Genomic DNA, 23,690 nt, shown 5'->3' on the forward strand with positions numbered 1-23,690 from the left:
CTTTCTTCCAAAACCCATTTACATGGTCTAAATCCTAGTGAGGTCACTAGGTATAGCGGTTCCCCCAGTTTGATTCCAGTCTGCTTTTCAGCTGCCTAATAACTTCCATACCTGAGAATTATTTAACAATATTGAACAGCAAGTGAGAGTTCAGTTACAGAAACCTAACAGCTGAACACAATGGCAGTAAAGTACTCCTATTCACCTTTCAAAAAGAAAATGTTCTGTAGGCAGAGCTGTCTTCAAAGCCTACATGTTCAAAATGTACTGCGAAGCTGTGCAAACATATAACCTTAGGAAAAAAATTCAAGTTAATAAACAAGGATCTTTGTAACTTCATCTGTTCCTCCCTTGTCATTTGATTTCTTAGCAAAGGAAGGACAACTGTCACTCCTTCGGTCATCAGTATCCACCTTTCCAAAAAAAAAGATAGCACTTGCGGTTTCCAACCTAGGTTCTGGATGTTACTGTTCCACTCTCTACCCTTTGAATTTAACTGCTAACGAAATAACAAACTGTATTTCCCAAAGCATTCACCCCTGTACAATGTATTCCTTTTGCAGATGCCAGCAAGCCAGGCTTGCAGCTCCCTCCCCTCTTTCATGTGCTGCAAGCACTGCTGGTTGTGGTGCATGCTGTGTCACAGCCGGGGAAGGGTAGGGATGGCGCTGCTCTGCAATCCTCCTATAGAACACAGGAGCGCATACATTCAGAAATAAATCTGCATGGAGTACAGACTTCCTGTGTCTCAGCAAGCACTACACTTATTGATCCACCCAGGAATCCTACTGGGACCTGGGCATTGAAAAATGTGCGGTTATGAAGGCAATTCAATATTGAATGCCTTCCTCAGGCATCACCATTCTTTGCCGCACCAAGTACAACTCAACCAAAAGGCAAAAGCAAAAGAAATGCGTCTGAGTTACTGTCACACACAAAACTGGATGCAGAGAAAGGTAATTTAAACTCACTTTTGCAAAGGCATCTCTGCCATAGGTGGCTTCTTGTTCTGTATGTTGTTTGTCAATGACATCCCGACCTGTAGCTACAGTTCGAAACAAAAGAGCCTTCTCCACCATGTCAGATTTTGTTGACAGCAAGTCTGCGATGATCGACACAACCTTGCCATTTTCTATTACAGGCGTATCACCATCCACAGAAAACTTCAAGTTCCCCTGCAATAAGTAGCAAGAAACTAGATTTCTCAATCTGTCTTTTATTAATATGAATCAGTACACCCCACGTTCATCCATATGCCACCTGCTATTCAAGTCAGTAAATCTCTTAACACATTAGAAGGGTGGGCCTTGTGTATCCATGTACCCACAAAGCTCCAACACCAGTGGAAGCAGCAAAGCCTGACTCAAAGAAAAGCATTCCCGCTCAGCGTTCAGCTCAGCTTTTGGAAAAAAATTACATCAAACACTTCCAGAGGTTTAATCAAACACCGCCTCAAGATTCAGAGTCTAGTGATGGGAAATTACATGAAGTACACAAATGCTGGATGTAGCATTTCATTGCCACAAAAACGCTAGGCTGCAGTTCTTACTGCAATGCTATCGCCCACAAAGGTAACGTGAATATTCTGGGGAAGCTGACAAGTCAGCACTGCTAATAGGACTGGACTGACAGCGCACTACCACAACAGCTTTGTCACTGAGTATCTGCAGTGCCAGGATTAAGAAGCAATACCGCTGCATTATTTGCAGGAGTGGTCTCACACCCTATCTGCATGGCCTAACTCTGCCTCCCTTCCCTTCCCCAGCACTGGGGCACAACTACTCCAAGGAGGAGAAAAAAACTGGAAAAAAAGCTACTGCTTTCTTTGCTACCTTCCTCCTGCCCACCTGCGGTGCCTCTCTCCTCAAGGAAACATAAGATCCGAGGTACAAGGACACTGTGTAGGGGAGTGTGGGTCCCAGGAGAATACGGGTGAAGGAAGGATTTCCTTAGCATCAGAATACAGAGAATTAAGAGGTCTCCTGTATCTGGCTGTGCTCAAGCCTCCACCATGAAGTGAAGTACCATCCCTCCAGTGAAATCACAGTGGTGATGGTGAGCGTGAGGGTAAAAGGGGACAAAAGGATAGCAAGGCGAGAGCTCCCTACCCCTTCACTGCCAAACCCAAACAATTCCTTCAGTTCCTTTTCAGAACATTAACAGCTCCTGGTACTTCATGGTATGTCTGTTTTGGGATCTTGAATATGCAGGAATAAATGTGACCTTCCATGATTACTGCAGTGTCCTATTTCATGAAGGAATTTCACTCACCACTGGACGTTGTAAACTATATACACTTTTCCAGCCAACAGATCTTCCAACTGCTTCTGCAGCAAGAAAAGTAGAGCTGCTGGAAGTACAAGTATACTGCTTGACCCCTCCTGAAGAACAGCCTACTCATACCTGCGGGCAGAGAGCTTACCAAGTGAAGAATGGTTGCCACAATTTTGTAGACAGTCTGAATCTCCTCTTGCTTGAAGCCTATCACTTTCATGGCATCAGCTACTGCTTTGAACTCTGCACCATCATTGATGGAACACTGAGGGGAAAGAGATGTTTGGGACATGAGGGGCTTAATGGAAGTCAACTGTGAGAAAGCAAAGTTTTTGCAAGCCCATGGGAAACAGATACGTATTTTGTGTTTTTCAGATGCAAGACACTGTCATGAGATTTCTCAACTCATTCTAACGCCATACAGTATGCTTGTACGCTGAACCCTGCATTGGACACACATGTTGTACTAGCAGCAATGAGATACAGAAATCCATCACGGCACGATTAGATAGCTCAGTACTTTCCCAATGGAATGTATTGTGAAAGAGTAGAAGCAACTCATAAAAAAAATCAGAACAACAGTTACAAGTAGTGCAGTCACGGACCCTCTGAGTAGAAACTGCAGAGCACCAGCAGTAAATTTCTGGCCACCATCTTTCTCAAGATGAGTCTCTGCCTGCCTCCCCTCCCAATCATCTGGGTTTGTTTTCACTGCAGATTTCTAGAGAAACTGATAAAGGCGTCTGAGAAGGGCTGTGGGTTTGTTTGCCAAAGAGCATCTCAAGAAAGCAATTAGGAAATCAGGGAGCCTTTTGTCTGGACCCTGCTTCAGAGGGACAACACAAAGGAGAACTCCAGACGTATTTAAAGTGTTCAGGATCATGTTGTCCTAAAAACTTCATGGGTTTGTTCACCTTCTTTCCTGCTCAGAGGCCCCCCTGAGGATAATTCGGATATGAAGAATGAATGCTTCAGTAACTTAAATGCTCCTACTGTAAAAAAAATGAGTCCTTATGGCTTTTTGGTCCAGAAAGCAACTTCAGTTACCCGTTATGAAGCATGAAAAGTCTGTCACCGGTAATGGGTCAAATATCTATGCCTACTTTCATTAACAAAGGTGATGTCTCTCCTACGACATTTAATTGTTTTTTTATAAGCAGACACAAACGTAGTAGGCACAAGTACACATACGTTTGTCTTCTAGGGCCAGAAACTCCATTAGAAATAGCACTTTGGTGTCACCTTTCCATATTCATCCCGTAAATATTGGTCTCAGCTTCTGCTAGCTCAGCAGTACTTTAAGTATTTCAAGAAGCATTTACAATTTTAAGACAAGTTACCTCTAACAACACCCTCACCTTTATCTGTGCTCCAGGACAGATATAGCTGTATGCAGATGCATCCTTCTGAAGATGTAGAGAACGTAACATCTGGTCAGAACCCCCCTGGAGGAGCTGTACAAAGAGTATTTTAAGAAATGGTGAATGAAAAAAATAAAATCCTTCCTCCTTCTGTTTTTTACTCATCTGCTTGACAAGCAAAATCATAAAAACATTATACTGCTACAGAAGAATCAGCTAAAGTATCTGGAGTCAAACATGCAAAATACACAGTCTGCACCGTTGTAGGGCTCTGACCACCAGAAAGACGTTACCTAAATGACTGTCCTTTTGAGTGACAGAACTGTTTAGAAAACAAGCCTGAACCTCTTCACAGACCAGACATGTTTACATCTGTGACATGCCACAGATGTGTCCTGGCAAGCACATTTACCTTCTCTGCTATACACGGAGACTTTCCAATACGGAAATGACACGTTCATGAGAAAGGTGCTAACATGCCATCATGGAGTACTGAACAAGTTGGGGGGGGGAACCACCTACGTTTCCCTCACCGCAAAACTGAGAATAAAGGTTATGCTACTAAGCCGGCCATTTCCCCCAAAGGATGCACAAGGGAACAACCATACAACATGGAAGACATTAAAAAGAACCCAAAGGAAAAAAAGAAAGTCAGCTTGGTGTCATAAAATTACTTCCACATGGACTAAAGGCCTCAAGAGAAAATAGAGGGATTAGACTTATTACAAATAAAACAGTGAGTCAAAGTCCAATATTCTACCATATTTGTTTAGTTAGCTTCCTTTTAAGTTTACAAATGTGTTAATATGGGACTGGAGGATAGAAAAAAATAAATCTTCCCATGCTCCTTCCCCAGACCAGGCCTCTTCAAAGAGCTAAAGAACCTAAGATCACCCAAGACGCAACAACAAGGGAACACTTTGCAAAACACACGAGAGGGTGAAAGCATTAAATATTTTGCCTATCGTGTCTGGGAAACTTGAGAAAAGTCATTTGTTTCAGCAACCGAATACAAACCTGGTAAAAAGAATGAAAGCTTCGTTCTCCCGGCTGTTGCACAATCACACGAGACTGTGGGGAAACAAAACACAAAGATGGGTATTTCTGGATGCGGACGGCCTGCTTCCCCAGCACCTCCCCTTAGACACCGATGCATTGGTTCGCCACTGCTAGGACACCTCCAAACTAATCTTATCTTACAGTAAGTCTGTTATGAACATTATTAGCTAGGCGCGACCATGGAGTTTGAAGTCTATAATCAAAAAGACCAGCTTGCGTAACAGCTGCAACGTCCTACTCCCAACCAGGAATCCCACATGGCAACTACAGAATTGCTTTCATGGAAGAGTCAAATAAAACGCCATTTTAGTTTAAGAGTTATTTAATTGCTGGAAATGAAAACAGGACCGTATGACTACGAAAAAATGATCCACAGGCCACAGTTAGGGCCATTCGGTAACCACTTCTACAACCCCAGGACAGGCTGACCAACAGCACCCAGCCGCTGCACGGGAGAACGCTCTGCTCTAACACAAGGGCATTGTTTTAGGGAGCAAGCGACAGCTCCATCGTCAGAGTGCTCATTCCAAATCCGTGTAAAACAGCACCAAAAAAAAAATAAGTTAAAAGCAGCAGAAATTCAGTCAACAAGCAACATATCCTTGTTTTATGCTACAAGTTTGAACTATAGAGAGTGACAGACGTGTTCCTGCTGCAGTGCAAAGTCACTGTCTGTTAACTGTTTGTGTTTGGGCCAGAACCTCAACTGCTTTCAAAATGGAAACAAATTTAACTTGGTAGAAGTCAAGAATATGAAATAAATTATCAGGATTTAAGTCACTGCAGCTGCAGCCCCACCCCTTTTTTGCACGAAAGTATCACATGTTAAATGTTTGGTTTTGTTGCTTTGTTTTTTAAAATAAAGTGTTTATTCTGAAAATAGACTTCAGGGAAATAATGGGAAAAGTAAAAAAAACACAAACAAAAAAGCACGTTAGCTCATGTGGTCAAACATATAAATTAAAGCCAGACATGTGTCTCACACATAACGAGAACTGTTAATAGATCAAGCCCAGTTTCTCTACAGAGTTTTACATATTCCAATGTTTTCAGCCACCACTTAATGACATGAAAAAAAAATAATTATGCTTAGGATCACTTGGAATATATAAAACCAAAGCTACTAAAAGATCACACAAGGCTGTGGGATTATTCCAGAATAACACTTCTCACGCATACCATTGCTACTTACGGACCTAGATATCTTCTCCTTTTATTCACCAGTGAGATCTCAATGCAGGAACTTATAAAGAAGGAGCGCTGCAGACGTTAAATTAATCTCAGCTTTTATTCTGTATACAAAGTACATACACCTATATGCTGATAAGCTTTTGAGGAACACTAGTCCCTTACATGGTGAGCTCCGAAAGCAGCGTTGTTAAATTAACAGGGCAGTGCCAGTGCTTCAGCAGCATTTCAGTTACTTATACTAACTCTTGAAGGAAAAATTAAGCCCTAGATTTAACGAGATTCTATGCGCTCATAACGTCACATTTGAAAGGAAAACTTTCTAATGGCAAAGCACGTATTACAAAAGTAACTACACAAAAGCCTCTAACCCTAAAAGCGAGCATGGCTTACCTTTTCTAGTAAGTAGTTATTGATATGCCCACCTATTGGGTCTCCTTTAAAATCAAAGTTGATATCCATATATTTTCCAAACCTGCTGGAATTGTCATTACGGTTTGTTTTGGCGTTGCCAAAGGCCTCTAACACACAGTTGGATTTCAGCAGGCTGTTCTTCACTCTGTAGTCGTACAGACAAGTGGAAAAGAGAACAGGTTAAGTCCAGACTTGTATACTCAAGCCATGGAATTTTTTTTTCGCAGGCGTTTCTCGAGAAAAATTTAGTAACAGCAGAGATGCTCTTTGATGACATATTTGGGCAGATGTGTATGATGTTAGCAATCCCATGGGAAATCGGCTGGGAGCTTTCGGTAATGTTCCTTACAGCCGAGCAAATGGGAACCAAAGACCAGGTCCCCCCACAAAAATAGCATCAAAAATTCAGTTCCTTCATATATGTAAGTTTTGAAATCAATTTCTTGAACTCTTTTGCAAGTAATTTTCAAAATCTTTGTCGGGGTAGGTACTAAGTCTGTTCCAGCAGAAAGCTCAAAAACTTTCACTCTAAGGCTGACAGGCACATTTTTGCAATTCAGGAGTATGCAAGCCTGAAAGGTCACGGAATATGCTCCTTGCACTCAACGTGCTATTCTAACGTACACATATTTCAGGCAATTTGCCACAGGACCCATGATTTCTAGATACTGTTTTTATTTTGAAAGTTTGAAGGCTTGAGATTTTCCTAAGTTTTTCCTATGTGAATTTAGCAATCAATATTGCAAAATTCCACAGTAAGAGAGTATCTGAAGAAGTTCGGTAAATGCTGTAAAATCAGCATGCAATTAGTACAAGAGACCATCTAATAACATGGTGCTACACAGTCCACAGAGAGAGATCCAGAAACAACACAATTTCACTTATTTTTCTGCAAAGCCCTCACCTTTCCACCTCTGCTCTCTGACCGGGGTTGGTAATGGCTGCTATGTACTGCATAATGTATTTACTGGCCTCAGTTTTCCCAGCCCCACTTTCACCTGCGGGCATAAATACAAAGATGACACAACAGATCAAAAAAAGCAAAGCACATCACTGAACAGTATATCTTAATTCTAACCCGACAGTGTTTGGGTTTTTCATTATTGTTTTTTTAAAGCAGTCTTATTTGTGTGCACTTTGACCGTTTTCTAAATATAGCCATAGCCCTGCCGGGCTGTTGCTGCTAGGCTGACTTAGAAGCAGTTATGATGTAAGACTTCACAGGTCGGTAAAAGGCCTGGCACCCCGAGGATCAAAAGGAATATTGTTAGAGGAGAAAGACTGGCATGCAGAGGCTTGGCTAGCAGCAGTGCCGGGAACTGCAATACAAGAGGCTACTGTTCCGCACACCATCTCGGGTGTCTCGCTTTTCAGAGCTGCTAAAGCACGGGAACATCAAGGAAACGAAGTGCCAGGATCCAGATAGCGACTGTTCATGGTACAAGCCCTGCTCCCACTGTCAGAGCCACGACAAGCAATCAGTCCAGCCGTCGAAACAGAGAACAAAACATCGGCCAGTCATCCAAGGGACAAAAATCAGCAGTTCTCTAAAGAGAGACAGGAACCCTGTTCTCACTGATCTGCATTCACACAGGCAGAGCAAGCAGAGGACTCGTGTTCAAGTTATCACTTTGCATGCACAGATTAAGCTAATGACTGACACCAGCTCTTGAATTAGATAAGAAATAATTGTTAAGGTCTCCACGCACAGATTCAAATGCAAATAAGCAGTTCTAAGATTAATGAAGTTTTCTTTTATAAAATGCTGTCATTAGCCAAATCATTATTCTTCTGCCTAGAATTTCACAAAGATCAAGTGTTCATCACGATGAAAAGCTCTTTCAGCTTACCTGATATTACAATACAGGTGTCTTTTGATCGCCTCTTCATTGCTTTGTAAGCAGCGTCAGCAATTGCAAAGAGGTGAGGAGGCCTCTCATATAATTCCCTTCCTTTGTACTGCTCAATCATGTCACGCCCGTAGATGTTCAAGTTTTTGTAAGGATTCATGGAAACAACTACCTCGCCAATAAACGTATAAATCCGTCCTTTTTCAAACCTACCCAGGATGAGACAAAAAGGAGAAAGGGAATTAGTCAAACAGAGAGATTCAGAATATGTCTTCCAAGCAAGTTGCCCGTTTCATCAGGTGAACTCTTCAATCCATCATCATACTGAAAAATTATACTAAAACATTGGCTACGGACATTATCTGACCAGCGTGGCCCGGATGGCGTGTTAGCATATTGCGTAGAGACTGATGTTACAAGGACTAAGAGCTAGGGCTAGCTTTGAATCCTTCCACCTACAAAGGAAATTTCTACTGCTATTTCACTTACAGATGCATGACCAAGCAGATTACCGAGGTACAAACACTGACTATATTTCTGAGTATAGCAAACTTTTGCTTTGCTGATGCAGTCAAGCCAGCCTTCTGCATATTCAGGTATTTCTGTTGCCGTTAACATGCTGCCAGAAACAAATGTTTCTAAGCAATTCTTTAGCAAGATTTAAGTTAATATAATTTACCGTTTCTACGACTGACAATAAGTAAACATGAGTGTGTGATGAGTTTATAGTCTGCTTCATAAAGGGGGTTTAAAGGCAAATTCTTTTTTCACATTCTACAGTTGTCCGTAGTCCAGCTCAGGCCAGAGAAGCAGAAGTTTTGAAGCCACTCACTTAGAGGTCTAATCACATTTGCAAGAAAGCAGAGATACAAGCCAAGAAGCAAATTACAGCCTTTCAGCTCTAGCAATTAGCTTCCACTCCATCCTTTTTGCTAGAAGGCACTTTGATACCGTCACTGCTGCCAAACCAGAAGTGAAAGCTTTTCAAGAACGTGTGAAAACAACCCTAAACTACACCTTTCCTAAACCCTCCCTGGTCCTTAGTATTCCTTCTGCAAACAAGACAGAAAATAACTTGACCTTTGTTTTAAAAAAAAAAAAAAAAAAAAAAAGTGTTTAAGCTAGAAGATGCTTCCAAAGAAATTCACATTTTATCGGAAGTTACCTAACAGAAGAGCGCAAAAGGAATTTCAGATTAACAGCTGAAGAATTCATACAGCATTTGCTTCTCAGGAGGAGAAAGGATGACATCAGATTTAGAGATCAACATGTGAACTATGGCATTTCTACCATAGAAATACCTGTCCGCACCCTGTATTTAAGCCTTACAACATTAGATGGCACCATAACACCTCCATAGAGTACAAGGATCTTCCTAACTCTTGATGGACTACAGCACAAATTCTAGCATTACTTTATTGAATTTATTACCACCCCCATGTGGCGACAGGCTTGACATTTTCTATTGTTCATTTGAGAATTTTCTGCAGCTTCTTGGCAGTGTTAGTTTTTAGCAGGTGTAATAAAACTCAAGAAATATAATCTAGCAACCAGCATTCCACTTTCTAAAAGTGATTTTGTGTCTAATTCCAGCTTCCTCCAGAAATACTTCCCTAAAAAGACACAAGAATTGCAAAACACCTTTTTGTTCCTGCGTTCAGTTTTAACTGAAGGTAGTCCCGATATGCATTTCCCAAAACACTGGTGAGCTTAAAATGCAGATATTTTATATTTTAGAGATACATGCTGTTTGAAAGCTACCAAAAATGTTTTAGAAAAGATAAGGCCATTATAATTAGCAATGCCAGCCGCAGCTCAGCAGCTAACTATCACCACGAAAATGATGGGTGATGCATAGGCAACAACACTAAGCAACTGGCACGCAAGTCTGGGGTGAAATACAGAATCACAGCCTAATTCTTAAGACAGACTTAGGTACACAGGAAGCCTCACACGCTCAGTCCTTGACATTTGCCATCCTTTAATTTTAGATCTTTTAAGTACAAAGCAGCTGGGAATCATGGTATTTGGAAGATACCAAACAGGCAGAAGACACACGTGGGCGCAAAGACATCGGATACCAGGCTGCTCGTCTCCTGCCCTCTCAGGAGCACGTGAGGGGCTCTACATATACATAGGAGAGCTTAAGAAAAACCAAACACACACAACACTGTTTCTACTGCGGAGATCAAATCACACTGGGACATACATAGGTATGTAATGGAAACCATTACAAGAACATCCAAATCAGCAGAAGCCTTCCCATCTTTTTGGAGATGGGCCATCCAAAAAAGGCAAGCTGCCCAGTGGAGAACATACAGACTGCTCTCCAAAAGTCACTGCACAGCAGGCACATAACCACCGCTGAAGGCACTATTACTGATAAAAATAAAGATACAGCAGTTTCTGGATGAGGTTTTAAGCCCCACCGTACTGCCAGACGCATGGCCGCAGGGCTCATGGTCAGCACAGAGAGGTTAAGGGGGTTTGTTTTAGCCGCTGAGAAGAAAGAAGAAAAAACGGACATCCCTACTGAAGTGTGGTGCCAAGTCACCATCAGAGTACCCAATACGCTGACCTCCTCCTTAAGTAATGAATTATGTAAACTTCCAGTAGCAGAGCACAGTTTAAGTTTCCTCCCTCGACAGTTCAGTGTCCCCGCCTGCCTCGTAAGCAGAACCTACAGATTTGCCTCTGCCAGCCTGCCCTGCCGCCGGCCACCCAGAGCACACCACGCCGGAGAGCCCCCTCGACCAGGGCACGGCTCGGCTTTGGAGGCGGCCCAGCTGTGACACTGGCACATACAGCAGTTTGCCACACTGCCTGCTTGCTTCCCCGACAGCTCCGGGCTTAGACAACAGATCTCACATTTGGCCTCCAAGTCAAGTTTTAAGAGGTTTTACTAGATTCTGACGAGTTGTGTCCTCAATCTCTGTGACAAAAGGCAGATGGAGACGAGGGAGAAGGATCCATCTCCGGGCTTGACAAATGGGCATCTCTCAAGCTTGGCTTTAAGGATACGGAGTTTATGAACAACTGACATCCCCGTTTACCTCTCTGTTGGTTTTTCTTTACTTCTTAGCATCGGAGTTAAAATTCCAGAGCTGTGCTTCGATGTTCCTAAAAAGAGCCGTTGCTCCTCACCCCTCCTTGCTGATAAAGCCTCTTTTCATCAGACAGCGCAGCTCAGCACAGCAGCAGGCCAAGAACAGCAGTGGCTGTTTTCCTAGCTGCATTGCTTCGGTGTGAGATTCTTGGTTTTCCTTGCCCAAGAAGAGCTCATGAAAACTTAAGAAAACAACCAACGACGGCAGTCCAAACTGGGAGGTACAAGTTGTGTTAAATTCGCTATTTTTCTGCAAGACAAGGTCGCAAAACCAGACGATGAAGCTATCCGGCGCTTTTCGGAAAGGCTCATCAACCGGGGCATGTGCTCCATCAAGGGAAAGCTCATCAACACAGAGGATGGTGTAATCATTTCAGTACCGAGCGTATAACACATAGGAGTGGGGTTTTGTTATTAAAAGCAATCTACAGCACACTTGATAAAAGGAACCCCTGTACCTGCTCCTGGGGGTCGACACCCCCACGGTCAAACCTCCATTTGTACCATGAAAATCACATCATCTTGTGCTGCAACTTTGAGGAGAAAAGGCTTCCCCGTAGTGATGCTATTTGAATAATTTCTGTATCGCTGTATTCTGAGTTTTCCACTTACTACTTTGGCATCTGAAATCTAGCTCAGCAGCCAAAAAGAAAGTCACAGTATTTAATCCTTGTGTGTTATTTTGATGAAGAACATCAGCTCTTTCATGAGAAGTTTTTATACTAGCTTTTATTACCTTGTTAAAACATGGATTGATAGTGAGAAAATATAAACCAGTAGGTCACAGAATATAAATCACTTCAAGGGATAGAAATGATTGTCTAGAAAAGAAGACTGCCAAGTCTTTGTTTTGTAGTTTTTATATTTAGGGAATTGAAAAAAAAATACATCCTTAAGTCCAGACATCCTATGTTCACATCCAATTGCCCCTGGAAAATACACTGCAGAAATCAGAAAACTGAAGCAGAAGACTTCACCACCAGAGAGCACTCACATTTAGGATTTCTTCCACCTGACAAACTCTCCAGTCAAAAATAAAACTGTTCTTACCGAGGAAATGATGCAACTTCAAATGCACTCAGTACAAATAAAGAAAAGAGTTAGCTGGCAAGGCTTGGAACCCATACTCCAAAACAACATCTGCAGAACGCAGACCGTTAAACAAAGGCACCCTACCATGCAATCTCCACTCCAAATGCTGCAATTCAAATTATAAAGGGAATTTCTAATTAATCATTTACACGGTAACTCCTCTGTACTGAAAGATAAACAGAAACTTGACGTGCCCACAGACAGCAGGCAGCACTCTGCAGGCTTATTGCTATTTCTAGAATTCAGCACACTTTCTGAGATAACCTGTGCCAGCTACCAGGGGATCAGTTTGCAGTGAGATCACAGGCTGGGCTTCGCTGGGGTGTGAAACGGCTCCTCAGAAACTCATTTTGCCAGTCTTTCCCTCCATCTGTCTAGTATCTGAGGAGCAGAGCAATTGCTGGAAAAATCTTGTCAAGTCACCCGTCTTCTCATTTTCTGTTACTTTAAGAAAGCTGAAGAGTAGCTATTGGTATTTTGGATCATTTTCTCCTGGGAAAAGACCTTCCCTCATCTGGAACTACTCCTTTCTCACCATCGATCACAGATTGACATCACATTCTCTTTTACATACACGCAGACACACTAAAGCTTTCCCACATTAGCAGGCGCTCAGTGAACCTCCTTGGTCCCACCTTCCTGCTCCCTGATGCTACACAGATGCTCCAGAAACAGAACGTCTTCACGACAAGAAGTCACAACACAGCCATCAACTGAAGAGGGACTTTCAGATTAACTGTACAGCAGTGGCTTAAAGTAAAGGAAATGTTAACAAAGAAGGCAAAAGCAAATAATTCAGGACAGATACAGGAGTGCTACAGATGCATCAGCCTGCGCTAGATAGTCAACAGCTGACCTAGTACTACTGAAGGTTAAAAGAATAAAAGCTGATGGTTTCAAATGACTATCCATTTCCAACTTACTCATTAACTCCAAAGCACAAATCAAACTGAAATACTTAGTATGAGCATACTTTTTTCCTTCCTTCCTCCTTTGTGCACGGGAAGAATGATCTAGCAGCTGCACACCTCTGGCATGCAGAAGAGAGACAATTCCTTTTCCTCCTGCAAACACCCCGTGTGATTTGGGTTATTCCCCCAAAGGGGGTCACAGTTCTTAGTTAGTTCTTCTCACCAAATATAGACATTAAAAATCCATTACTGCAGGCTTTGACTCCATTCTCATTGCAAACCCGCATGAAAACATCAATTAAAACTCATGTTCATGAAGAGACGTACATGGATAGTCAAGGATGGGCCTTTGGGATGTTTTCACTAAGGAAGGGAATTTAAGTAGACTTAAATGGTGGCAGTGAAATCGTATTTACCTGTTTTTAAATGCAAGAATGTATAGCCAGCTGCACTGACACAAAGGAACAACTATTCTTCTCGTGCTTTGGGAAGATGACTTTGCTTAAGCACACTTCACCCTGTGTGTGTCAGACAATTGTGCCTTTTATATGACACCACGTCTCTCTACTGAGTATTTGGTGCTACTTAAAGACTTTATTTTAGGTAAATCTCAAAATAAACTCAGCTGTCAAGCAGGAAAGAATGACTTTCAAGTCTTTCAGTAAATTGCTCATAAACTGTATTGTAGCAAATCATCCTCATCACAAGACAACTTGGATAAACAGGATTTGCGCTGGCAGAAGCATAGCTAAAATATTCTTGCTGCTCTTGGAAAAACAGACCAAAAAAACTGTCCAGTCAGTATTACCTCCCTGCGCTAGGAAAACAATCCAAGCCTGTCACGATTCTGAATATGCACATCTACAACGTTTTGATCCATCCTGAGCGCCAGAAAAACTGGAATTTAAGTTCATTTAATGTGCAGGTGAAATTTTTGCTTGCAGTTGTCCTGCATGGAGTCAGTTTTCAGATGTTGCCAATTTAACAAAATAGGAAATGCCATTCAGCGCGCGTTCTGCACCACTCCTTTCCTGTACGGAGGGAGCAGAAAGGGCAGGGTGAGGAATACTTCATTCATCTGCAATTTTCACAGTCAGCTTTGGAAATAAGGTTAAAAGAGTCCTTTGTAATGATGTAATTTTTTTCAAAAGAAAATAGTAAACTATGAGTGACTGGTGCCGTATCTTCCCCAACAAACCAACATTCAAGCAAACTGACTGTAATTTGACAAGGCTGATTCAGCTCCAACGCAGCTGACCCTTGAGTCATCTATACGGCTCTGCAAACCCACTAGGTAAGGTCAGGGGAAAGGAAAACGGAAGATGGATGCTAATCTAGCTCTAATGAACACTGAATAAAGGCTAAAAGTATGACATGTAGCTGGCTAGCTAGAAACTGGAATAGTATTAAAATCCCTCTTCTTAAACATGAAGTTAAAGTACTAACCTTGCACTGAAAAAATGCCATACCACTAAACATAGGAGTCACTGAACTTTCATTTCTATTTGCGTCAGACAGACCGAGCTGTCTCTCCTACGGCAGAGAAGCACTGCGTACTCTTTCTGCATTTCTAGAAGCATAGCAGAAGGCGTAAGCAGACTTGAAATAGATAATGAGACAAAAGGAAGTTCTTTGAAAAGTTTCTAGCGACGACATAATGCTTTGTGATTTTATTCCAATCCACACATGAGAAAGTTGCTATCAAGCACAGGCAGAAGAAAGAAGCTTGCTCCTGATTTCTCTGCGTTGAGCAGTAAAACACACTCCCACTTTCCATGTAAAAAATCCATAGTAAAATCCTAATGCAGTAATCACATACTCTGCTTTGAGCAGGAAATGGCCTTGAACGACCTCCTGAGGCTGAATTATCCTACAATCCTATAGCTAACCAGGAAAGAGTAGAACAGGCTTGGGATACAAACAAACAAGAGACTGCCATCTACCCATAATCTCTAACTTTTCAATCTGTCAAATAAAAGCACATAAGCTATAAAAGGATAGTAAAAAGAAAAAGAAAGTTCAAAAGTCAGGTAGGTTCTTCTATCTGCTCCCATCACACGTGAAGTCAACAGGAGCATGTGTGCAGAAGAGCCTAGAGCTTGTCTTGTAAGAGAACTGACCTAAATGTGTAAGACTCATAAAACTACTGAGGAGTAGGAAAGGTGGAAGCAATCACTATAAATACATTGGTAGATGAATATCATCTTGTGAAGTAGCCAGAGAACTAATTAAAGAAAAAAACTACAAAGGCCCATACAACAACAACAAAAAAAAAAAAGGGGGAATCCCTGGCCCATGTAGGCTCGCTGTCAAGGGAGCAAAGTCCTGGACGAGCATTTCAATAGAGGCAGAAAGGACCAGAGAGCCCTGCTGGATATTGCAGAACTTATTTTATATATATGTTTAGAAGATTTGGCTTCCTGCACTGACCAGCAACTGACTTCATGATCCATTACGTTCCTTCCACTCTGATGTTACAGCATTCAGGTACTTTAAAAAAGACGCCAAACCACTAAACATAGGAGTCACTGAACTTTCATTTCTATTTGCGTCAGACAGACCGAGCTGTCTCTCCTACGGCAGAGAAGCACTGCGTACTCTTTCTGCATTTCTAGAAGCATAGCAGAAGGCGTAAGCAGACTTGAAATAGATAATGAGACAAAAGGAAGTTCTTTGAAAAGTTTCTAGCGACGACATAATGCTTTGTGATTTTATTCCAATCCACACATGAGAAAGTTGCTATCAAGCACAGGCAGAAGAAAGAAGCTTGCTCCTGATTTCTCTGCGTTGAGCAGTAAAACACACTCCCACTTTCCATGTAAAAAATCCATAGTAAAATCCTAATGCAGTAATCACATACTCTGCTTTGAGCAGGAAATGGCCTTGAACGACCTCCTGAGGCTGAATTATCCTACAATCCTATAGCTAACCAGGAAAGAGTAGAACAGGCTTGGGATACAAACAAACAAGAGACTGCCATCTACCCATAATCTCTAACTTTTCAATCTGTCAAATAAAAGCACATAAGCTATAAAAGGATAGTAAAAAGAAAAAGAAAGTTCAAAAGTCAGGTAGGTTCTTCTATCTGCTCCCATCACACGTGAAGTCAACTGGAGCATGTGTGCAGAAGAGCCTAGAGCTTGTCTTGTAAGAGAACTGACTTAAATGTGTAAGACTCATAAAACTACTGAGGAGTAGGAAAGGTGGAAGCAATCACTATAAATACATTGGTAGATGAATATCATCTTGTGAAGTAGCCAGAGAACTAATTAAAGAAAAAAACTACAAAGGCCCATACAACAACAACAAAAAAAGGGAATGGACTTACCCTGGCCCACGTAGGCTCGCTGTCAAGGGAGCAAAGTCCTGGACGAGCATTTCAATAGAGGCAGAAAGGACCAGAGAGCCCTGCTGGATATTGCAGAACTTATTTTATATATATGTTTAGAAGATTTGGCTTCCTGCACTGACCAGCAACTGACTTCATGATCCATTACGTTCCTTCCACTCTGATGTTACAGCATTCAGGTACTTCAAAAAAGACGCTTTACCTTCAGTCACCTCCTCCCCTTTCCAAACACCACGTCCATATTAACTGTAACCTGCCACACCATGATTATCTCAGCCTTCAATTTTGGGAATTCAGCTTTGTTCATCGGATTATACACCACTGTGTTAAAGGGTATGCCACCTTCAAACATATCAGTGGACAAAACTGCAGCACAAAAGGCAAAAACCAGACCGATGACTGGTGGTTGGACAGATCTGCATCACGTGGAAGATACCGTCCGATGTCATCTCTCTGGTTCAGTGGTGCATGCATTCTGCAATGGTTGGTCTGTCTGAATAGTGTCCTGGCAAGGACTAGCTTACACTTCTGAATAGCAACCTTTCTTTCAAGGGATGCTGAAGGAACTATAAAATCCTGCTACCCAACAGAAAGATCAAGAAATACGCAGAAAAACAAAGGCCATGACTGATACCCTGTTACTTCCTCCTAACTTCTCCAGTAACTTCAGGAAACAAAAGCCATTCATGTTGCTGCTGCTGACCCTGATATAGCAGCATCCTTGTTTAAACCAACATAACCTGAAGCCCCATCAGCAACTGTACTGATGATGACTTTCAACCTTATTTTCTAAGCCATCTCTTTCTTATACTATACCACCTTCCCAATTTTCTGTACACACGGCACAATTAACAGAACTTTGTACTGACATCTGACTACACCTCTATTCCACAAGCCTGGGTGCCAAGGTGCTATCACAGTATTTCACAGGTTTTCTTGTAGATGCCTGGAGACTCCTTTTGCAGTCGGCTGGCCGTGAGATGCTGATGTTCAGATGCTTAATTGTTCTACTGTAAAGGAATATTCTGCATTTGTTAAGCTCGCGCCCAGTGCCGATCTGTGAATGCTGCTGGAGTCTCCTGAATACAGCATTGTTTTGATACAGGGCTCAAAAACCCCCAAGAATCGTCTTGCAGTATTAAGATATAGTACACCATCTGCAAGCACTCCAAAAGGCTTGCTTAGTCCTTTGGTAACGTTAGATCTAAAATAAAATTAGATGCCTTATTTATACTAACACAGGCCACACAAATCATGCAAAAATAATAATGCAAAATATGCAAATAATGCACAAATATGACTTATGTTTCTGCATAATTAGGGTTTCTTTTAGAGTTGTTACAGTGATCTGCACCATCTCACCTAAACACAAACATTGAGTATGTAGTCCTTAAACAGAACTGTTTGTTTTCTGGCCATGAAACCAGGCAGACTTCTTTAGGCATTTATGTGTTTTACAGCATATTGTGACTTAACACAGCTCTTGTGGTTTTGGCTCGTAAACTGCCCTAGCAGCACATCAGATTCCCAACTAAGGGCTTCGGCAGACAAACTGCTGAGTCTCAAAGCAGCAGATGAAGACATTCCACCTACAGCTGCCCATCCAGCTCCTTTGCCAAAGATTCCCTTCTGCCACGTCTGCTGAAGAGACAGTGATGGGCAGCCGTGACCTCAGCCACCCCACATTCAGATTATCACCAACACCATTCCCTGTGGGACAGCTACCAACAACTTCAGCCAGCTAACGAAAAGAAAGAGCCACAAGCAATGGAGGGGAAAACTAAGTTTGCAAATCACAAAGCAAATACGTTTCACCACAAAATGTCCATTAACTATTCAGGCTGAAAGAAAGGACTCTTCCTCGTGCTTCCTTGAAAGCATGTCTAGTCAGGAAAAGCTTCCCACTTCTTGGTCGTAGATTTGGCTCAGGTTTGTTGTTGGATTTTTTCCTTGTATTTTCTGTTTTGTATTGGAAAAACTTCATGTCACCTAACAGCAATCTGAACCAGAATTGCAGTGAAATCCCCTCTTCATCTTTCAGTCTCTCCCCCATTAGCAAGAATCGAGCAGCAGGTGCCCTGGAAGACAAACCCTCAAGCCCTCTAGAAACAAGATTAAGTACGCGTATCAGTGCTGAAAAGGCCTAATAAATACACAAGGTTTGTTCTTCCAATTAAAGAGCAACTAATATTTTACAGAAGGTTTGGTTTAGAAATAAAGGGGTTTTTTTACTACAACCAAGTGTAGTGCTTTTAGTCGAAGCCATGAGTGTGACTGACCTGGCAGATTCAACGTCAGGATCTTTTTCCCCTCTCACTGAAAGGGCAGCTTCAAAAAGGGAAGAAGAGAAAGAAGGATACGGGAACTCTTCAAACATCCTTGTGGATATGGAAGTGCAGGGTAGGATAGGCAAGATAAGGAAATGAATTTGCACAACAGTCTTAAGCACTTCACATTCTTTGAATGGAAAAACATCTGAGCAGTAGGAGGGTTGTTATTTACACATTCGTCATCCATTGCAAAAGGAGTGATTTTCTAAATGCCAACTGTACAATGATAACGCAGGGGGAACATTAGCAATATGGAAAAGGACTTAAATGGTTTGATTATTAAAACAGATTACTTGATTTACATGCTGCTTGTTCCATTGTTTTAAATTATCACCGGAAAGATTGTGTTCATTTACTTCCTTTAGATTTTACATATTTTTTTCTGTCAAGATAACTCCCACTCAGAAGCTGAAAGACTACTCAAATAATATTGTGAGACAGCACAAATACCACTCAGAATTAATAACGCAGATAACCTGTAAAATATCTATAACTCATCTTCCACAAGCCAAGATGACTTTGCCCACGCCATCACATTTTTAATTCTAGGTCAGTGGAATTCAGAGCTAGTGAAATGATTTAAAACAGGATCTTTTAAGACAACGTATGAGCCCAAGAATTCAGGCAGGCTCCTACTTCTGTAAAGTATCATTTGTTAGGTAATGAGCATTAGTTAATGACAATCACCGAAAGTCAGAGCAATGCTACACTGTTTATCAAAAAGTTTAATAACGAACTTTTCAGTCACTAATCATTTACTGAAAGCACAATTTTAGCCTAGAGTGGTGGCCAAGTGCGTACTCTCAGCTTTGGCAGATCTAATTACACACTCAAAACCAGCAGCACAGAGTAAACCTGCACCACTGTTTATTTCCAGGATTACCACATTCATTTTTGACACGTGTAACAAAGCAGTTGGCCCAGTTTAAACCAGGGCGTTAGATGAAACGACCTCCACAGGTCCCTTCCAAACAACATTGCTCCACGGCTATGACATACATGTTGCAGATTCAAATAACAGCCGAAAGTAATTGTTATTTCCAAAACTAACCGCACAGGTTTTCAAATTAATTTTGTTATTGGCCTTGTTTAATCTTTTTTTTTTTTCAGAAATCAGTTTAATTAACAGTTCAGAGCTATGACACATCCTCCTCCAAATGCAGCTATGTTTCTCTTTTCCTCCTGTGAGCAATCAGCTGCTAAGCCCTTGCCGAACAGCAACATTCTGCAATGAAATACAAAGAAATACACTTTGAATCAAGAAGTCTGGCAGTCACAAACTGTCAATCTCTTTAAATCTTTTAAAAATATATACAAAATCATCTACTAGATGGACAAATTCTTTTCTATATTATTTTTCCTACTGTTTTAAGTTAAGAGGTTTGTATTATCCTTCCCACATTCATCCGATTGTCTCTTCTGCAGCAGGGATATCTCATCAATACTTGTACAGTTGGAATAACAGAGATCACACTAAATTACTAATAACTAGAAACTTAGAAATGTTCACATATCAGCTCCCCAACACTCTTAGCGATCGTCTTCCAGCAGGCAACAAACGAGGGAAACGGATCCATTGCCAGTTCTCTAAGGACTTCTGAAAACAACGGAGTGCTTCCAGTTTCTCAAAATATTTTGCTTTCTTATTTGGAAAGCATTAGCAATCCATACATTTAGGCATCTACCAGCAATCCATAGTGGAATACAACTGTCAACCATTATATATCAGTCCACACGCATCATGACTTCAGTTCTGTAAAACCCACACTTATCCGATGAGAAGCAGCGGCAAAGCTGACATCCTCACCCCAAAGTGGCCTTTTGTTATCTAATGAAATTCTGTTCAGATCCGGCTCAAGCATAACACTGTTTTCCACTCGTATTAATGAAAGAATTTAAACCCACAACACATACAACCCCTATTACTTGCATTTTAAATATTTAATATATTGTGATGCAACAGTCACTACTACATTACTCTGTGTGTACATATGGCATACACACTGAGTATAGTATTTTCATGGTCTTTTTATATATATATATATAAAAACTAACCATTAAGGTTTCTATTTACACAAGGCTCCTCCTTGCGAATATTGGACACACTTTTCTTGGCCTGCTTCTAACTGAATCTGATTAATAAAGTAATCACTTATACAGTCCAGTAAGAAAATGCATCTATAGCTTTGGGATACAATGAAATGGTATGATGGACTTGCAGATAAGGACAGGATTCAAGTGTTTCATCCACATCACTTTCATGCAGTGCCAACAAAATTACTACAAATCCTGGTTTTGTCAAAAGGAGAGTGGAATGTATTTATGAAATGACTTTTTTCCTCCTAAATATATTCAAGAGAGACTTACAGGAACAGAAATAAAGCTTAGTTATTTCCTGTTCACATCTTTGTCCTTTGAGAAAGAGAACAAAGGAATTTGACACTTCATATCTACACTCATCTTAAGCACCCATTCTTTGGCCTTTTAACTAGAGTACAGACTTGCATTAACAGTTAAGGAAATAGTCCTACATATAGAAAAATCACAAGCTTCGATAAGTTGCTGCTACATTGCACAGGTCATTAATGCTGACAAGCAAACGCCAGGAAATAAGGACAGTCATTAATACTATATCTTCACTTCTCTCAAAGCACCAGGTCAGAGAAGATAAGAAACAGCTAATTATTTTTTCTACTTCTCTCTCATGCAAGCAAGCTTTGTCTTTTCAAGCTACTTGCTTGTGTAGTGAAATTCTGTCTCAGTCCTAAAAGAATTACAGTTCAGCAGTGAAAATGCCAACAGTTCTAGGAAACGGACCACGCAAAAACCCTTCTGAACTGCCCAGTAACTTGATATAAGAAAAATCCTTTCCTTAGTCCAAATCTGTTGATGTCACCTCAAGCAAAACAGACCAGGGATCCAGAACAGTTTAACACCATTTGAAACGTCGGTTCACCCTGAAAATATCTCATCTGGGCTGCGGCTCATCCGATTCTGGAGAAGAGAACAATAGATACCCACTAGCCAAAGCAGTGTGCCAGGACCAAGGACTCCTGCTCTGCAAACACTAAGTGGAAGCCCTAAAACACAGGAGCAATATGTTAAAACAAACCAACCAACCAACCTGTGCAACCAGCCAGCAATGATAACTCATGATTTCCCCTCTACTACGTAGTGCTGCTTTACCAGTGTTATTCCTTAAATTCTTTCTCTTTCCCCTTTTTTCAGTGGGGATAGTGGGAAGCGAGGAGAGACAGGGAGAGAAGGAAGGCTGGAGGGAGAGGAGATAACAGAAAAAGTGTAATTCCATCAGCTCAGGTTTGAGGGTTTGTTTCCACTTAGTTTAAACAAGTCAAACTATTTACTGTCCTTCCACAAACCACTAGTAACTCTTCATCACAATAACCATCTCTATTTCTTCTAATTTTTCCTATTTTAAATACAGAGAAACAAAAATGTTTATAGTTACTAAAACAAAAGCTTGCTAATATTTTATGAAGTCATACCAACGTTTCCTTGTCTTTCCTGACTGCATCTCCTCCCACGGCATCCTTGAGCCTCATGAATGTTTTCTAGAAGCACACTGAACTGGTGGCTGGTATCACGCACAGCATGTGGTGTCCTCTAATCCTCCTCTGCCGCCGATCCATGACCTTGCAATTTACAGCACATTACTCATCTGTAAATGAATGGCTGGGTGTTTTGTATTATTGGATTTCATCCACGAGGCGATCCAGGCATCTTCAGGAGGAGCACCACCTCCCCCATTCGTGCCATCACTAATGTTATGAATCTTGCTTTTACACAAAGGCGACCTCAGCAGTATCTGTATCATCTTTGTGATTCACTGCGGGGAGATTCTTGTTCCACAGGCCAGTTGATGCAAAGCAGCTCACAACCACAGCGTCCTTGCTAGCTCCTTGTCAAGCAGACGTTTTGCCAGCCACACTGCCTAGCACCTGCAGCAGTCCTGGAAGAGGGATCTTTCCCAAAGAGAACGTATGTTGCACATACACTCCCAGAGCTCTCCAACAGACCACATTCTGCACCACACACCATGGCTGCTCCCGCAGGGCACCTTAACATAGGCCAGGTTACATTTTTTTAATTTGAGTAGCCCTGCAGGACAAAGCCAGCTTGCCAAACCCGTGCAGAGAGCAGCGCTGCATTTTCAGCCTGCCAGCCCTGCATCTGGGTTAATGAGCACACTGCCACAAGCCTTCCACTAGACACCTACATTCAGGCAGGTGAAATTTTGGGGTTGATTCATCAACTGCATTGACGAGGTTGCCACTGACTATATAAAGAGATCTTAACATCGCTAGGTCCTGTATGGTGTCCACATTGCATAAGTGGGGTTCACCTCCTGCTAGGAGGTCTCTGCAGCTTCTTCCCTGGGGTCCCTGGTCTGAGAATATGGTGGCAAAAGGCAAAAGCCAGCTCTGCGTAGAGCCACCTCAGCTCTGCAGCTTTGCTAGCTGGAGCTCCACGGGGTGAGACAACAGCAATACGACTCCCCAGCCTGAAAGCAGCACGGGTGCATTCTCCCAGCACCACGCCTAGGCTGCTGTGCTCTGCCAGGATGGAGCTGCTTCTGAATGGAGCTCACATACGCCTTTATCAATGGTGTGGTTAATTTGCAACCAGATCACCCACTCCAGGGCAACTGAGGATTAAATGTACAGGAAATAAAACAGGTATTACTAAAACTAAACATTAACTTACTGCTGCTTGACTATCTTGTTTTTAAGCCCCC

General features: G+C 41.7%; 1 protein-coding gene across 1 annotated transcript in view; it reads right to left on the reverse strand.

The window, feature by feature from the left end:
- Positions 1 to 23,690, reverse strand: part of MYO1D (myosin ID) — a 163,684-nt gene that overhangs the window by 113,824 nt on the left and 26,170 nt on the right. The window contains exons 2-8 of the mRNA XM_009329974.1: positions 8,147 to 8,355; positions 7,201 to 7,294; positions 6,276 to 6,441; positions 4,653 to 4,706; positions 3,633 to 3,728; positions 2,423 to 2,539; positions 972 to 1,175 (exon numbers count right to left, since the gene is read on the reverse strand). Of these exons, the coding sequence (XP_009328249.1) occupies positions 972 to 1,175; positions 2,423 to 2,539; positions 3,633 to 3,728; positions 4,653 to 4,706; positions 6,276 to 6,441; positions 7,201 to 7,294; positions 8,147 to 8,355 (940 nt within the window). The remainder of the gene's footprint in view (positions 1 to 971; positions 1,176 to 2,422; positions 2,540 to 3,632; positions 3,729 to 4,652; positions 4,707 to 6,275; positions 6,442 to 7,200; positions 7,295 to 8,146; positions 8,356 to 23,690) is intronic.

Source organism: Pygoscelis adeliae, unplaced genomic scaffold (genome assembly GCF_000699105.1).
Source record: "Pygoscelis adeliae isolate BGI_AS28 unplaced genomic scaffold, ASM69910v1 Scaffold718, whole genome shotgun sequence".
Taxonomy (NCBI): Eukaryota; Metazoa; Chordata; class Aves; order Sphenisciformes; family Spheniscidae; genus Pygoscelis; species Pygoscelis adeliae.